Source organism: Phaseolus vulgaris, chromosome 8 (genome assembly GCF_051622355.1).
Source record: "Phaseolus vulgaris cultivar YP4 chromosome 8, ASM5162235v1, whole genome shotgun sequence".
Taxonomy (NCBI): Eukaryota; Viridiplantae; Streptophyta; class Magnoliopsida; order Fabales; family Fabaceae; genus Phaseolus; species Phaseolus vulgaris.
The window spans coordinates 57,415,419-57,434,101 of NC_143505.1; the positions used below are offsets into that span (position 1 = coordinate 57,415,419).

The window sequence follows — 18,683 nt, forward strand, 5'->3', positions numbered from 1 at the left end:
ACCCTTATATTTTGGATGTAATAAATGTTAAAGCTGATGGACATTGTGGGTTTCGTGCTATTGCCTCATTGTTGGGGATGGGTGAAGAGTCATGGCCACTCATCAAAATGGATTTATTCAAAGAAATATCTCAGTGGTGTGAAGAATACACAACATTGTTAGGTGGTACAACACTGGGTCAATCTCCAAGTTCACCTCTGCAAATGTATGAGTGTGATACCGTCCTAAACCAAGACATGTACTCAGGAACACATGCAGACGGACTAGAAGCAACTCTCAAACCTGTCACCATGTGGTGATCAAACTACAACCACCTTTGATCAATGACATGTGCACCAGGAGCCTCAGCCGCCATCGATGATGATGGAATGCTCTGCTCGTACCCAAATTGGCGTAAAACACGCTCGGGCATATGTCTATGTGATAAGCTGCCCAATCGCAAGTGACCCGAGAATAAATAAATGGTCTCAAATGGTTTGCTCAATCTATGGTCCTCATACAGAGTCCAGATGATGTCATCGTGTGTGACCCCATCCAACTGCACCCGCACATCACCAACTGTGGAAATCTGATGGGCAACAATATACCGTGCTGCCCGCGGGTGTACCTCGTCATATGAGGGATTAATATCCCTTCTTCCCATGCCCGAGAAGTGCTCATAAATCCATAACTACGTAATTCAATCATATTAATTATAAAATATTTAATACAAAACATTATGGAATGTAACATGTGATTGCTAATTATTTGTATGGTTTCATACCTGAACCAGTGTCGCATAACTGGCCAACTGCTTCGTGTTAAAATAAGATGCATCCTCCAACTGCTCATATAGATATGTAAGTGTTGCTGCTCCCCATGCATATCCATGACACATATGTAGATTGCTGAATAACAATAAGTACGATACAGATACAGAAGTGGCACTTTATTTGCAAAAATAGTGCATCCAAGCAGATGCAACAAGTAAGCCCTGGCAGCACACTCCCAAGCCTCCTGAGCGCAACATTCCTCATATATATCTCGAAGCCAACTCAATCGTATGTGGACGCCTCGACACTGCCTCATCTCAGCCTTCCCCCGAGTCTCATCCACCCCTAGTAACTCAGCTAAAATTGTTGCAGCTCCGTTGTACTCTAAGGGCACATATGTTGGGAATTGATCCAAAATGGGGAGGTGTAAAAGAGATGACACATCATCAAGTGTGAAGGTCATCTCACCTACGGGAAGGTGGAAGGAGTTTGTCTCCCGATGCCACCTTTCGACAAAGGCTGAAATCAATCCCTTGTCACCCACTTCATAACTTATATTGCACAAACTAAACTATCCAGAATTTTGTACAAGCAGCTCAATATTAGCATGAGGCATCCTAAATTTACGTAATTTCCTACCGTGAGATACCAATTTAAGTTCTCCCCGATCCTAATATAAATTTTGTATATATTAAATATAATTAAATAAATTTAAACAATAATTAATAAAGATAATTTAATTGAAGGTTTTTTCGTTCTTACCTCACCCTCCCAAAGCTTAACAGCAACATGGTTAGCAAAATTTACCAGTAAAGACATATCAGAAGGTCCTCCAAGAAACCCTTCTCCCTGGTCTACTTGGTAATCATTCTGTAATCCTTGTTCATTGTCATTATCAATATGAACATCATCATCAATCCTTTCCTCGACACCACCTCGGTCTCTTCTACGGACGGATGTCGTCGGTCTTCTACGATCATGATCCTGAGATCCACCACCTCTAATTTTAGTCATATCTATCCACAACACAATTTCAATTTCAATTATTTAAAAATAATAAATAATATAATCATGAATTTGTGTACATAATATAAAATTTAAAAAAAGTTTTTAACAAGTGGGTTGGAAACTAAATACATAACAAAAATGCAAACTTTGTAAGAACACTACCGGATTACATAATCCGAAACACACACAATGTAAACCTAAACCGGATTATGTAATCCGAAATTACTAAAATACCTAAACCGGATTACCTAATTCAGAATTACTTAAATAACCTAAATCGGATTAAGTAATTCGGTATTACTTTACATTCTCAACTATACCAGATTACATAATCCGGTGCCTATTACGAAAAAATGCAGAGTACCGGATTACACAACAAACAAATTACAATACCAGATTACACAACAATAGGTTTCAAAAGCAATGCAAAATATGGAAAATTCAACTTACTAACCTGTGAAGAGGGCACTTTGGATGTGTGAGTGATAGAGAATGTGGGGTTTAGAGAGATTTGAGAGATGAAGAGAAAAAAACCTTCGAATGGGGGTGTGGAGCGGCACTGCTGGAAGGAACAGAAAGAAGAGGCACGAAAGTGAAAGTGAAGATTAGGTAGATTAAAGGTTAAAAGTATATTAAAATATTATTTTAATTTTTTAATATTTTTACTTAAAGGTATATTAGTAAATGTACTTTTAGTATGGGGTGGGAGAAGAAGTCATGGAGGTGCAAGAAGAAGCTGTCACAACACTATTATCTATCTATAATATATACAACTAAAGGAACACAAGTAAATGACAATTTCTACCAAGTGTCGCAATCAAAATTTTTGTTAAAAAATTATACAAAAAACATATTTACTAATAATAGAAAATGTAACATGTGGCAATTAGCACAAATGTGTGGCAGCAAGTGTGCAAAATTTCTCTTTATGAAAATGACACATGGAAGGCAAGTGTGTATATCAATTTGAAATTTGGAGTTAATTTAAAGTTAATTTGGAGGCAACACATGTTGAAGATCCTTGCATGTATGAACCATTAATAACATTTTCATTAATGTTAATTTTTGTATAATATTATGACATTCATGGTTGTAGGGTATTTGTCGTAGAATTACAGAGACATTGCAATCATTACTTAATCATGGTGATGTGGTTGAGGGCAACCCTGTGTGGGAAGGAATACAAACAACTCTAATGTTAGCACGATGAGCAATGGATGACAAAGTTGTGTATGTCAGAAGACGATGTTGTTGTTTGAACTTGAACTTTAAGTATAACTTGATTTTGTTTTGACCTTATGAACACATTTTAATGTTGAATTTACTTATATTCTTTAAATTGGTTTGATTTAGTGAGTTTTAATCCATTAAAAGTAACAAAATCATCACATTGCCACAAAAAAATGTTCAGGATGATTGACTTTCATATATGTATGGTGTCTTCCAGATAAAGATGTTCGTAGTCAAATAGTGCTAGTTTCGGATGTCAATATTCATCTATAGACAAGTCTGAGACTTCCGGATGTCAATATTCACAAGTAAATATGTGATTTCAGGTGACATCCATAAATAAATATGTGACAAAAAGAAAATCGGATTTAAAATTTTAAGTCCGATGCATATAAAAAATATATGGTGCAAGAGAAATTAACATCCAAAAATCATCCTAAGGTGGTATGAATTTAGAAAGTTTTACAATTTCAAAGGGCACCACCATATACTAGAGACTCCTACTTTCACACTACCCTGTTTTCAAGGGAGATTCCCAAAATCTTAATGTAGGATTTGCTTTCTCCCTTTGCGAGTTATATTCGCAAAGAGAAATTCAAATTTACTGACCTTTCTAATCATCTGCAAAATCCTCAAACTATAAGGGAAAAAAATCCATAAAAATCGAAAGTGAATGAAAGAATTTTTGTTATTTTAACATATTAAAAACATTAGAATCATTGTCCTTATGTAAAAAAGTTTATATTTTACAATTTCTTTTCTTATTATCCAATTTTGGGTCTCTGTTTTAACTATGGTGAAACTAGAAGAATTTGAACTTCCTTAATTTTTTTATTTTTTTTATATTTATGGTTATTTTATATTTATATTTGCTTTATCTTTATTGATTTATATGTATTACATTTTTCTTCTATGTTATTACTACTAGTTAACTAACATAACAGAGAATGCTTGCAGGTGAGGATGCTTGCGGCGTTTGAAAATGTTGGAGTTGGCGGCAACGGTGGAAAGTGTTACCAGACGGCGGAATCTCTGGTGTTGCTGGCGAAGCAATGTTGGTCGACGAAGACGCTCCAACAGGTTCATACCCAAATGGTGGTGAACTCCATTTACAACCACCACAACCACCTTCTCTCCAAAGCCATACAAGTAAAAAACTTCACCTACGCTTCTCTTATCTTCTCCCACATGGTTCCCCATCCCAACGATTACGCTTTCAACATCATGATCCGCGCCCTCACCACAACCTGGCACAACTACCCTCTCGCCCTCACCCTCTTCTACCGCATGAAGTCCCTCTCCCTCACCCCCAACAACTTCACCTTCCCCTTCTTTTTCCTCTCTTGCGCCAACCTCGCTGAAATTTCCCACGCCCGTGTTGCCCATTCCCTCCTCTTCAAGCTTGGTCTTCACTCAGACCTCCACACCGCTCACTCCCTCATAACCGCCTACGCGCGGTGTGGCCGCCCCGCCTGTGCGCGCAAGGTGTTTGATGAAATTCCCCACCGGGACTTGGTGTCCTGGAACTCCATGATTGCTGGGTATGCGAAGGCGGGCTGTGCCAAGGAGGCTGTGGAGGTGTTTGGGGAGATGGGGAGGCGGGACGGGTTTGAGCCAGATGAGATGAGTCTGGTGAGTGTGCTTGGGGCTTGTGGGGAGTTGGGGGATTTGGAGTTGGGGAGGTGGGTGGAGGGGTTTGTTGTGGAACGTGGCATGGCTCTTAACTCGTTTGTAGGTTCTGCTTTGATTAGTATGTATGCTAAGTGTGGGGATTTGGGGTCTGCTAGAAGGATCTTTGATAGCATGGCTACAAGAGATGTTATCACGTGGAATGCTGTTATATCAGGGTGAGTGAGTTTGTTGTTCAGACTCTTTCTCCAGATTAAGAGTCTGTGTGGATATGTGTACCTACAAGAGAAGAAAATAAGAAGGAAAATGAAATAAATTTCTTTACAAGGTAAAATTAATTTAGGTATAAGTGAAAAATATTTTTTTTGGAGAAGTTAATATGAGAATTTTTTTACAAATTAGCTTTTATTTAAGCTAATTTTTACTTCTGGAGAAACTATTTAATTTTTGTTTTTTATTTTTTCTTGTTATAAATTTTATAGATAAATTATTCAAATAGGCCCCAAGTGTTTTGGTTCTATTCTATCTTTTGGGTTGTATGGGCATCAGTATGTGTATGGATGCATACTAAAGTTCGGTTAGTAGTAGGTTTTGTCCAGCATGCTTTATTCATGTGAAAGAAGCACAGAGACCCTTCAAAATAGTACCTCTGTCATCTCAAATACTTTGTGGACACATGGACAATTGGAACGCTCCTGGTTTCATTTTACACGGTTTTTTATTTCTATTTTTAATGTTTAATGGAAAAATTGGTATGAATAATAATTAGATAAATTCTATCCATACTTTTGCGGTCACTTTTGCAGTTATGGATCTGTCTTGAATTTCCTAAAAACTTGTTTTAACTTATGTTGTGATTTTCACATACATGACAGATACGCTCAGAATGGAATGGCGGATGAAGCGATCTCTTTATTCCATGCCATGAAGGACGACAATGTTAAAGAAAATAAAATTACCCTGACTGCAGTGCTTTCTGCATGTGCTACCATTGGTGCTCTTGATTTGGGGAAACAGATTAATGAATATGCATCACAAAGAGGATTTCAACATGATATTTTTGTTGCTACTGCGTTGATTGATATGTATGCTAAGTGTGGGAGTTTGGAAAGTGGGCAGAGAGTTTTCAAAGAAATGCCCCAAAAAAATGAAGCTTCTTGGAATGCAATGATCTCTGCACTTGCTTCTCACGGAAAAGCCAAGGAGGCACTATCACTATTTCAGCGTATGTCAGATGAGGGTGGAGGTGCCCGCCCTAATGACATAACATTTGTAGGGTTGCTTTCTGCTTGTGTGCATGCAGGCCTGGTAGCTGAGGGCTATAGATTGTTTGATATGATGAGCACATTGTTCAGATTGGTACCAAAAATTGAGCACTACTCTTGTATGGTTGATCTTTTGGCACGTGCGGGTCATTTATACGAGGCATGGGATCTAATTGAGAAAATGCCTGAAAAACCAGACAAGGTTACATTAGGTGCTTTGCTTGGTGCCTGTCGAAGGAATAAAAATGTAGATATAGCGGAACGGGTTATGCGGATGATTCTGGAGGTGGATCCTTCAAATTCTGGGAACTATATCATCTCATCAAAAATATATGCAAATCTGAACATGTGGGAAGATTCTGCAAGGATGAGATTGTTGATGAGAGAGAAGGGTATTACTAAAACTCCTGGTTGTAGCTGGATTGAAATTGAGAATCACTTGCATGAATTTCATGCTGGTGATGGCTTATGCCTTGACTCTATAGATATAAGTAACATAATTTATTTGCTCTGTGAGGAACTCAAAAGGGAAGGGTATGTCCCAAAAGTTGTTGAATAGCTTTTTGAGTTGTGCAGAGCCAAGTTTTGTTTTGTTGGAAGTTGCCAAAGTTGCAAAAATTGGGTCAAGTAGCACTCAGCTCAATATTCAATACATGTTTATTGGATTGGGCTCATCAGATAAGTGATGATCAGACAAGGCAGTTCAGTTAATGTACAGTGAACCTTATTTGTTCTTCTGCTGAGTTGTATTCTTTTGTAGACGAAACTCGATATAGATCCATTATTGACTCTTATTTAAATTCTTCAAAATTTGATTTTAATTTATACATAAACAAATTTTAACATATGAGAGACGATTAATTCATTCTATCCTTTTGGTTTCTTCTCCTATGAGTAGTTATATTGAGTTGTTTATTCAAACAAGACCTTAATGTTGTGTTAGACTTGAATGTTGATTCGATTCTGTATCCAAGGTTTATTTCCTTAACATTTAGTTGGAGTTCTGTTCACTGACTCCTCACTCTCATTTTATGTCACTTTAAAATATAAAAAGCTTTAATTATTTTTTATAACATCATCAAGTAATAAATACACTAGTAAATGTAGCTACAATGTGCAGTGTAGTTAATCATCTATGAAATGAGTTTTTAGTTAGATAAGATCATTTTATCATGGGAATAGGTGTTCTGCATTATCTTTTTAGATTTGTGTATTACATGTGAGTGAGGGAATAACAACTTTTATATAGGAAATTAAACTGATTTTTTTCCTTCGACACTATTTTACTTGTTTGTTTGGAGGTCAGAAATTTTACATGTTTCATTTCTGCTTGAAAGTTTAGTTTGGAGTCTGCTACCTCGAATGATTGCTTTATTCTTTTTATTTCTATCTTGTTAAGTACATTAAGCGTTGTTAGCCCATTTCTTGTGCAGGCTGGTATATTTTGGGATAATGATAGTTTATCTGGTTTATTAGCCTTGGAGTTAAAACCCGAACTCCTTGTTTTGTTGAATGATGTAGAAGGTCTTTATAGTGGCCCTTCAAGTGAGCCACATTCAAAGTTTATTTATACATGTAACAAGGAAAAACATCAGAATGAAATTACTTATGGTGTTCATGGAGTGGGAAGAGGTGGAATGACTGCCAAAGTAAAAGCTGCTGTTCATGCAGCTGAAGCTGGCATTCCTGTTGTTATTACCAGGTGCACTATTACACCATATTGCTGAGAAATATTATTACACTAAATTGCTGAAAAAGATTATTACTTCAAAGAATTTTTTATCATTGCCGTTTTCAATTAGAAATAGGTTAGTTACGTCTGGACATCTAAACAGACTGTTTCATTAAACCACAAGCAATTTGGATATGGAAAATTGATTAAATGTCTTGCACTTGTCTGTTTCGTTACTCCTTATACTTTCAATTTCTTTTCTTTAGGTCTTTTTGTCCACCACATGTTTTGAGTTTGTAAATCTAAATGAAAATGTCCGTGCATGCCCACATAGAGAATGAAAAAATCACTTGTGAGATCCCTCCTTTACTTTTTCATCTGTTGTTCTGCCCCAAGAAAACTACGAGATCAAGTGTGTTATTAGTAAACTCACTATATTGATGATCTTCTGTGCAAGTTGGTTTGTCCCTGTTTGTTTCTATCAACTTTTTTTCTCCATAGAGTGGTTTTTCAGCTGAGAATATCATTAATATTCTCCAAGGAAAATGTATAGGAGCTCTCTTCCATAAAGATGCACATGAGTGGGCCCAAGTAAAAGAGGTTGATGCACTTGAGATGGCAATTGCAGCCAGGGAATGTTCCAGAAGGCTCCAGGTATCTTTTGTATCTACACTTTTGTAAAATGTGACAGATCATGGATATTACTGAGATGTTAGTGAAACAATTCTAATGCTTTAATCACTTTGTAGGCCTTATCTTCAGAGGAAGGAAACAGATTTTACTTAAAATAGTTGATGCCCTGGAAGCAAATGAAAAAATAATCAGGATTGAAAATGAAGCTGATGTTACTACTGCACAAGAAGCAGGATATGAAAAATCCTTGGTGGCTAGGCTAGCTTTAAAACCTGGGAAGGTAAGAAAGTATTTTCTAGAAGAATATATATTTTAACAAACTGAAGAATTTATGATGATAAACTATGATAACTGACAGATTGCAAGTCTTGCAAACAACATGCGAATTATTGTCAATATGGAAGATCCAATTGGGCGAGTATTAAAACAAACTGAGGTAATTGGAAGTTGATCTGGAAATGTATATTTTAGATCATGGTATTAATGGCATATTCCAATTTCACACCTTAATATTAGATAAGATAGAATTTTAGTGTGATTGATGCTTTGTTCTAAACTAAGTTTTTTGTTGGCACTTCTGTTTCTTGAATTCTCTTTAGCAAGTTATGGTGAGAAGATAAACATCACTGCAACTTGATCTTCAAGGTGCCAGTGCTAACTTCCAAAAATGCTAGGTTGATTTACATTACGGGACAATTCCTGGATCCAAGTTATTGTGCACAAGTTCTAGGGTGAAAATTATAAAGAGAAAACATTTAAACATCTACTGTTTTTAATGTTTTGAGTTTTTCCATTAAAAAATATTCTAGTAATTGAAATGATCTTTTAGGCAATTTAGAAATGAAATTATTCAAAATTCATGAGATTTGTGTCCCAATGGTATAATTTTCAGTGGGCTTTCATGTAATATACTTTAATAATTTTTTTTACATGAATTGAAGTAATCTAAAAAAAATACTGGAGTTTGCCTTGACATGCATGGTGGCAAAATTGATGATTTGTGAGTATGAAAATAAATTGCAGCGACCTTGTTCTTATTTCTGTTAATTACAGTAACTGTGTTAATTAAGTGTAATTAACACAGAATGAGTAAGTTCATTAAATTGATTGATATTATAATTTTTGTTTCGATTATTCTAATAATTATTCAAAATAACTGTAGTTTTTAATTACGATTGTGTGCATTTTAATTGGGTTAATTAAGCTTAATTTTGCATTAATTGGTTTATTTCATACTTCATTATAATTTTTAATGTTTAACTAAATTTTTTATCAGTTATTTAATATTCACTTAAATTAATTTCAATGTATATTTTTAATCATCACTATGATTTTTTTTTGTTACAAATTAAAGAACAGACGAACCCCACTTCTCAACGTGAGTAAAGGAGTATAGAAAAATGAGAAGAACATATTAAGATAGACGGCAGCCAAAAATAAAAGAATAGTAGAAAGGGAAACAAAAACATCCACCAAATAATTTAATAAATTAATATTTTAATTATATTTACTTTATTTTTTAATTAAAAATATTATTATAAGTTGTTAACTAACTATTTTTTTTACTATTTGCCGTGTCAAGCAATCTTTATACTTAGTTATTAGACTTATTTAAATAAAAAAGTCCACAAACTTAAGTTACATCAAATTGCAATTTGTAATAAAAGTTTTCGTACTTCTTAATTATTCAAAATTACGAATTATTTATGTTATAAAATATATTGTATGTGATCATGATAATTTTTTAGTATTTTTAATACCTTGTAAATAATTCTGAATTTTCATTTTGAGATATTGGGATGATTTTGATTTATGAAATCCGGACACTCCTCTTAAATTTCGTGACGTATCACACACGGACACTTGTAGGACACGTATAAGTGAAGTATCTAATTCAAAAAAATATGTTAGATTTTTTACAATTCTAACATGGTTCTAACACAATTTTAAAAAAGATAAATATATTAATTTTTTAAAAACTTAAATTTATTGTATAAATTTTTATTATGATTATAAAAATAAGGAACAAATCTTTTTGAACTAGTCATAGTCCTAAAAAATATCTTTCTACTTCAAAAAAAAATCTAAAACATATTTGTGAACAAAAAATTTTATTGTCACTTTATATAATTCATAATTATATAATATATAGATTTGTGTCTCAGTATCTTACATTTTAAAAATTATACGTATTTTTGTGTGAGTATCGAATAAATGTTTGTGTGATTGATAGGTGTTTTGATGAAGTAAGTGAATGAAGAAAAATGTTGTGTAAGATATAGAAAGGAGGTGATTTTTTCCCTCCACTTAATATTTGAGAGAGTTCCATAGAAACATGAGAGTGAAGGCATTAAGTTGATGATGAGAGAAGGTGCACCCACCCATTCATGTGACACCCCTCATGCCAAAACAACCTCAAATCATCTCATTAACTCTCCAAATATATATTATGTCCCTACAAGTTAAGAGAAAGTAACAAGTTGAAAGCATAGTTTTGAGAAAAGAAAGAGTTATGGAGAGTGTTGGATTCTTTCAGATGCCTCTGCACTATCCAAGATACACTCAGAAAGATTACCAGGACATGCCCGAATGGAAGCTTGATGGCCTCCTCAAGGAATATGGCTTGCCCACAAATGGTGATTTGGCTTACAAAAGACAGTTTGCCATCGGTGCTTTTCTTTGGCCCAACTCTTCATTCACTCTTTCTGCATAACCATCTACTTTTTATCATCTTAGCTTGCTTCTGAGTTCTCTAAGTCAACATCACAGTACTCTGAAGATGGATATCACAGAAGAATTTCATAATACAACCATTTCATTCCATCAATATGTTTAAGTTGCAACTTGCAAGTAGTAAAGAAACTAAAAAGCATATAAAATGGTGAAGAGCCTCATAATTTTATGAACAATATGCATTTCTGTCTTCAAAACTTGTTAGTGAATATAATCTTAAAATGAATTTAGAAAAGTACAAAAATTTCATCATCTTATGTTTTATTTTTAGTGACACTTATTGATTTTCATCACCGACTTATATTATCTAATAACTGACTCACCATACTACTTCTGGATGAATATTGAGTTTTTGTATTTTTAAAGGTTTAAGAATGTAGATGTGGGAGGATTGTTTTGTATCACATAATACTTTTATCAAACTTGAATAATTTTTTTAAAACTTCAATTTGTATTTTATTTTACATGGTTATTAGATTAAAAAACTGTCACATAATAAAAAACTCTAAAATAAAAAATAGATACGATAATTATTGGATGAACTGAAACAAATATCTAATCAAGAGTTAATATAACCATGGTTTGTTTTTGAAACTTCATATTGTTCATCAAATTATTGTACATTTTAGAGTTGATAACTTTATTACAATTAATAAAATTTTGATTAAAGAAAGAAATTGTATATAAAGTGTTATTAAAAATACCAATAAACTTTTCGGTCCAGATATAATGGAAATGAATTCTTCCTAATTAAGGATTAAAGAATCTAAATAATAATAATAATAATGAAATACTTTTTAAGAGTGATTATCATATACAAACTCATCCTTATTTAGAATAATAAATTATGGAAATCATATATTTAGGAATAATTAAAATATATTTGATTCGCTATAAATATTTATGAGAATAGTGATATAAGTTTGTTGTAAATTAAATAATAACATTATATTTGATTATAAAAATTAGTTATTTACTTATTGCATAATTTAATAAAAATATCATAAGTTCCAAGAATGATATTTAATGAAAAAACTATTTAATTTGTTATAAGAATTTCTGAAAATATTTATATAAATTTCCTTGAATTCAATGCAACGTGATATTCTCGTAAGATATTTTAATCATTTACTGTATCAAATGATTTAATGAAATAATAAAATAACTTCCAAGAATTAGATTCACCATCTTATAAACTCGATTTCAATTTAAAAGAAGAATTTAACTAAGAACATTCTAAAAGTTACATCTGATTTTTCTTCTTCTGAAAATTACACAAACCATGAGAACCTATTCATTGCCTTCAATACCTAACAAATTAACAATCTTCACACGAAAGCAAAGGTTGCAGAATCTATAAGCTTTCAATGCAAACCATTATGGTGTTCGTATTTATTATTCATATATCTCTCACTGTTACCAAAACACCCACACTTTCAATATAAGCTTTCAATGCAAACCATTATGGTGTAACATATTGAATAGATGAATGAGATAACAAAATATATTTTTTTTTATAAAAATAACATATTACTATTTTATCTGAATATTTCTAGCGATATTTTTATCAAACAAACAAAATTTAACCATTCCTAGAAATTATAACTTATATTATTTGATATTATGAACAATTTTCTCCAAATTTCCCCATATAATATTATTTTTTATTAATAAAATATTAGTGGCGTGGCGAAACACAGAAATCGACGTGCTATTTACTTGTGCGTCGGTGCTTTGCTTGAGTTGCTCCGTTGCAGTGGCGCACTTATTAGCGGCATCACACACTTCATTCAATTAAGCCTTATCGAAACGATTCATTTCAATTCGCGAATCCAACCATCATGAAACCCTACACCGCCACCGTTGCCGATTTCCCCAGAACCACACTCAAGATCATCATCTTCTTCATCTTCGTCGCCGTCACATTCTTCTTCGTCGGCAAGCACTTCTCCGACGGCTCCTCCCCCCAACTCATCTTCTTCTCCGCCACCACCGCCGCCTCCGCCGGGGTCACCGTATCCCCGAACTTCAAACGATTCTTCAACGTCTCCGCCATAATCGACGCCCACACGCCTCCAAAGCATTCCGTGCCTCCCCCCGCTCCTGTGCCTCCCCCCGCCCCTGAGCCTCAGGAAGCGTTCAAGCGCTTCGGGATCCTCAACGACAATGGCACCATGTCCGACGAGTTCGAGGTTGGGGACTTCGAGGACGGCGTGCCGGAGGAGGCTGGAAACGTGAGCCTCGTCGCCGAGGATTCCGACTCGGCTCCCAGAGTGGCTGTGAGCAAGTTTGGAATGTGCCCGCGCAGCATGACCGAGCATATACCGTGTTTGGACAACGAGGATGCGATTCGGAAACTCGAGTCCACGGAGAGAGGAGAAAGGTTCGAGAGGCACTGTCCCGAAGAGGGCAAACGATTCAATTGCTTGATTCCGCCGCCTAAAGGATACCGTCCCTCGATTCCTTGGCCTAGAAGCCGCGACGAGGTGACTGCTTCCTTCCTTTCTGTGTTTGGATTATCATTAGCAAAATTGTTTTTTATTAAAATTGATTTTGAAGTGACTTTTAAAACTCAATTGTATTGAATTCTTTATGTAATGTAAAGACTATCTAAAGTTGCTTGAACCTAGAATCAATTCTGCATCCAAAATGAATCCTTCAACATGAAACTAAATATGTGAAAGTGTACTAAAAACATTGGTTTTGTACCAAACATGCATTTCGTTATTTGTGAACTAATTTAGTAAGTCGTTTTTAAGATCACTTTATATTTACTACTGCTAATAGTTGTGGTTTACTTTTTTCAGTTTAGTTTACTTGTTTAAGTATTATGCACTGGCATCCTAAACCTTTGTAAACTGTCAATCAATTATAAATTATCATTGTTAAAGCGATTCTAATATGTAGTAAAAAAATTGCGTTATGGATGCATTTTAATTTCCATGCATTCTGTCACTTTATCAACATAATAATTATTATAAAAATGAACAGAGTGTTTTCTAAGTGGATGGCAATGTAAAAGCTTTCTACACGTCAGTGCCTGTAATTAATTTCATAATTTATACATGAAGTTATACTTACATTTAATAACAGTTGGCTACTTTATGATGCCATCTATTTCATTAATATGATGTGTAAATTTTGGATGTTTGTACAGAGATGTTTCTTATTGAGTCTATATAATGTGCTCTTGTTTTTACACTTTTTAGAAAAAAAAAAGGATTATTATTTTCTAGAAGAAAAGTTGCTAGTACAAAACATTTTTGTGTCTAAATATTGTTTACTTGTCCTTCTTTTTGGCTGGGGTGCTTTTACAATGGTTTCTTAATGTAATGTTATGTGTTTTTTTCTTGTAGGTTTGGTACAGTAATGTTCCTCACACTCGTCTTGTTGAAGATAAAGGAGGCCAAAACTGGATTTCCAAAGGCAAGGATAAATTTAGGTTTCCTGGGGGTGGTACACAATTTATACATGGAGCGGATCAATACTTGGATCATATTTCTGAGGTTATTAAATAAATATTGTTTGCCTTGGTTTTGTTTTATGGACAGTGTAGGTGTGTCTTCTTTTATGATTCTGATGTTTATATGTCATGGTTTTGTAGACGGTTCCTGATATTAAGTTTGGGCAGAATATAAGAGTTGCTCTTGATGTTGGCTGCGGTGTTGCTAGTTTTGGTGCATACTTATTGTCACGAAATGTCATAACCATGTCTGTTGCTCCCAAGGATGTTCATGAGAATCAGATCCAGTTTGCTCTTGAGCGTGGTGTGCCAGCAATGGTGGCTGCGTTTGCAACTAAACGATTGTTATATCCAAGTCAAGCTTTTGACATGATACATTGTTCACGCTGTAGAATTAACTGGACTCGGGATGGTATGATCTCTAACAGCTAGTTGATTAGTGGGAGTGCATGTTGTATTTAGCTAGTGGTTCTTAAAGCTTCCCACTCCCTTTCATTTTCTCAATTGGTTTTTGAGTTTCTATCTTTTATGATATGAATGACTGTATTTATATGTTGTGTTGTGACTAGTAAATCTATATTTGTCTTCCTTAAAATAACAATCACATCAAAGATCCTTTAGTCTATTATTACCATCTCTTTTGTTGGGTCTTGATTTCTTCCCTATTATATTTTTCTTAATAAGAAAACTAATAACCAGTTACCATGTGTGCGGATTTTATATCAATTTTAACCTGATATAGTGGTTGCCTTGTTAGTTGAAAGGGGATTGAATTAGGAGGGGGGAGAGCAGGACTCTTTTCTGAATGCCTTAGATCTTATAAAAAATACTGTTGTGAATATAAAATGAGAGCTTTTGCAAGGTGCTACTCCAATCTCTATGTCGGTTGCTCTCTTTCTTCTCTAACATCTATATTTTTACTTGTGGTGAAGATGGTATTTTACTGCTTGAAGTTAATAGGATGCTAAGGGCAGGAGGGTACTTTGTCTGGGCTGCCCAACCGGTTTATAAACACGAGGACGTGTTAGAAGAACAATGGGAAGGTACCATTCAACTTGATTTCTATTTATAAGTTGAATTTCTTGAAACTATTCAGCCAGTTTTTGTCTTTATAGAATGCTTAGTTTTGTACTTCTTGTATTAATATTATCATTTTCTGACATAATTTACCCACCAAATTGTTTGCTATCTCAGAGATGCTTAATCTTACTACTCGTCTATGCTGGAAGTTTTTGAAAAAAGATGGGTATGTTGCAATATGGCAGAAACCTTCTGACAATAGCTGCTATCTGAATCGTGAGGCAGGGACTCAACCTGCCCTGTGTGACCAAAGTGACGACCCTGACAATGTTTGGTATTGTGCTCTTGCCTTCCTGATCTACATATTATTGTATGAAATTTTTTTGTCTTCTCCAAGTGATCAATGCCAAATTTACTATCATCTTCCGTGATAGAACTTCCCAATTAAGAACTACTATTATTTTGGGTTATATGGAAATAAAATAAAAAATTTAGTTAGGCACTAGCTTTCATGATCATCAATTCACTGAAGCCTTTTTATATACATATTTTAAAATTTACGCAATTACCTAAGCATGCACCAAAATTATGGAAAACTTAATAGTGCACATAATCTTTGTGGATAAAACAGAAAATAGAATGAAAAAAAGAAGGAATAATAAACTATTATGGGTATTCAACGATGCGGAATATGTTATCTAAACTTACTATACTTGTTTGTTTGTGGTATTTGCAATCTCTTGTAGTCTATATAAACACCCTTAACCCAGTTCCAACCGTCAGGAAGAAACCTAATGACAAGTTGTACAGTTCTTAAAATGAACAATTTGGGTCTGCTTTGTGATAACTTATCAATCATCAGAGTGTTTTATCAAAAGCCCAATATTGATGATTTCATTATTTGCTTGATTAATTTAGGTATGCTAATCTAAAAGCTTGCATCTCTCAACTGCCTGAGAATGGATATGGAGCAAATGTTTCCAGATGGCCTGCACGATTGCATACTCCACCTGATAGGCTTCAAAGCATAAAATTTGATGCTTTCATATCCAGAAATGAGCTTTTTAAGGCTGAATCAAAATACTGGGGTGAGATTATAGCAAGCTATGTACGTGTCTTACATTGGAAGAAGATGAAATTAAGAAATGTTATGGACATGAAAGCTGGTTTTGGAGGGTATTGTCTTTATCCTATTTCCTTTCTTGTTATAATATGAATTTAGGATTTTCTGACTAGTATGTTCAATATACTTGTGTACTTTGCAGATTTGCAGCAGCATTGATTGATCAGAATCTTGATAGCTGGGTTATGAATGTTGTTCCTGTTAGTGGTTCAAACACCTTACCTGTTATATATGATCGTGGGCTGATCGGAGTTATGCATGACTGGTATTTTATTAAAATTATTAGTCATTTTCTTAAACGCATACTATTATGAATCAAATTCAATAGAAACAAAAAACAAAAAAAATCAAATCCAATATCCTTGTACGTACTAAAAATCTTGTACCGATATTTTGTGAACCTGGCACAAAGTTGTAATATTTCTTTATTTATGTTTTTGTAATATAGGTGTGAACCGTTTGACACCTATCCAAGAACTTATGATTTACTGCATGCTGCGAACCTGCTTTCTGTTGAGAAGAAAAGGTACCTTTTGTCTACTTCTCAACTGTTCTATCCTTTTCTGGGTTACTTTTTTGCGATTGTGTTGATAAAATGAAAAAAAAGTTTGTGTATTGGAAGTATGTCAGGTTGACTCAGGGTGGCTTCACCATTTTTACCTCTTTTTCTGTTCTTTCGTTTGTTTTAATCTGATGTTCGTAGGAGTAGTAACTACACTTCGCTACTCAAGATACTATTTCTCTCGAGCAAAGTAAAGTAGTTTGAATATTGGATGTGTTACTTATTCTTCACTGCCATAGTAATCTACTCTGCTTATTCCTTAGTAATTTGCATCTGAACATTTGTCCATCTAGAAATAAGTTATGTTTGTATTTTTATTCTTCATGTAGAGCTATTATGACTTCATCAATGCATATTGCATAAAAGAAACTTGTACAAGTTTACGTTGTTATCTCTGAGTGCTTTTGACGGGATTCTTTACTATTGTTGCATTTGTCTTTTATCAGATGCAATGTGTCATCAATTATGCTTGAGATGGATCGGATACTAAGACCTGGTGGACGGGCATACATCCGTGATACTCTTGCCATAATGGATGAGCTTATTGAGATTGGTAATGCCATTGGCTGGCATGTGACATTGCGAGACACGTCTGAGGGTCCTCATGCAAGTTATAGGGTCTTGGTTTGTGATAAGCGCCTTCGCGGTTAATGCAAATCCCACTCTTTTATATCTCTTTCTGCAACTGCAATGGGGAAATCAACAGAATAGGGCCACACTGATTTTAGACAAATAGGATGATGAGGCAAGTGTAAATATCACTTGTTTTTGTCTGTTGATTCTTGACATCCAATCGTCAGAGCAGCTGAATACGTATAGTGTGCACATCATGTAACATGTTTATAAAATTCAATATATTTGTATATCAGTTTTTAGGACGAACATCACTCAAATTTTAACTTAAATGGTCTTTCTCTGTCACTCACCATTCCACTCCTAGATCCGTTGATTGTATTTTAACTTTAAGAAACTTTCTATGAAAATAAGCATGGATAATCATAATCCATGAGTTGTTATTCAGTTTGCTGTAACCAATTGTAATTTGTTTCATAGTACATGTTTGAACCATAGCCTATACATTTAGTATCTCTCTTTTATTTCTTTCTCGGATGAGTAAGCTAGACTTAAGTTCTATTCAAGGACATAATATAAGTGGTGTTGAAAGTTATACAATTTTTTTCACTAAAATTACATGTAACTTTCTAAACAATTTTCATTTTAATTTTCAAAACTTTTCAAATCGAAATGACTATAATTTGTTAACTAATCAATTTTACTTTACGTAGTTATTTTTCTTTAAAATATAGAAATAATTATTTAGTTTTAATATTTCAATTAACAGTATATTTAAACTTTACATGTCAAAGTTGTTATAAATATATACAAGATAATAAGTTGATACAAATATTATATAATCTACTATTTATATATGTATATATATTGTATTTAGTATATAGTTCATTATTTGCCATTTTTAGCTTGAAATAACGTGTTTTTAAATAAAAGTAATTTTTAATTTGTGTTTGTGAATAGCTTTTGAATTCGGATTATTTACGCAATTAATGACTGAATAAAGATTATTTAATTATATGT

The 18,683-nt window shown here is 34.0% G+C and overlaps 3 protein-coding genes and 1 pseudogene across 5 annotated transcripts; all 4 read left to right on the plus strand.

The window, feature by feature from the left end:
- The first annotated feature begins 3,883 nt into the window (after positions 1–3,883).
- LOC137826539 (Pentatricopeptide repeat (PPR-like) superfamily protein) lies at positions 3,884–6,730 on the plus strand. 2 transcript variants are annotated; one of them, XM_068632537.2, is made up of 2 exons: positions 3,884–4,837; positions 5,495–6,730. In XM_068632537.2, exons 1-2 carry the CDS (start codon positions 3,954–3,956, stop codon positions 6,441–6,443), a joined length of 1,833 nt encoding a protein of 610 aa, XP_068488638.1. In that variant the 5' UTR covers positions 3,884–3,953; the 3' UTR covers positions 6,444–6,730. The 2 variants fall into 2 exon arrangements, with proteins under 2 accessions (XP_068488638.1, XP_090150771.1); XM_090294645.1 differs by having other exon boundaries at positions 3,911–4,947.
- Positions 6,731–6,996: 266 nt separating this feature from the next.
- On the plus strand, positions 6,997–8,755 carry LOC137825407 (delta-1-pyrroline-5-carboxylate synthase-like; annotated as a pseudogene). Its single transcript, XR_016514942.1, has 5 exons — positions 6,997–7,005; positions 7,318–7,572; positions 8,058–8,210; positions 8,306–8,469; positions 8,548–8,755. The product of XR_016514942.1 is annotated as a delta-1-pyrroline-5-carboxylate synthase-like (transcript).
- Positions 8,756–10,681: 1,926 nt separating this feature from the next.
- LOC150025679 (uncharacterized) lies at positions 10,682–11,025 on the plus strand. Its single transcript, XM_090294646.1, has one exon. It carries the CDS (start codon positions 10,702–10,704, stop codon positions 10,900–10,902), a length of 201 nt encoding a protein of 66 aa, XP_090150772.1. The 5' UTR covers positions 10,682–10,701; the 3' UTR covers positions 10,903–11,025.
- Positions 11,026–12,599: 1,574 nt separating this feature from the next.
- Positions 12,600–18,110, plus strand: LOC137823867 (putative methyltransferase PMT11). Its single transcript, XM_068629176.2, has 9 exons — positions 12,600–13,408; positions 14,279–14,428; positions 14,527–14,797; positions 15,318–15,428; positions 15,580–15,739; positions 16,324–16,581; positions 16,671–16,793; positions 16,977–17,054; positions 17,537–18,110. The coding sequence occupies exons 1-9, from the start codon at positions 12,764–12,766 to the stop codon at positions 17,739–17,741; spliced, it is 2,001 nt and encodes a 666-aa protein (XP_068485277.1). The 5' UTR covers positions 12,600–12,763; the 3' UTR covers positions 17,742–18,110.
- Positions 18,111–18,683: the final 573 nt, after the last annotated feature.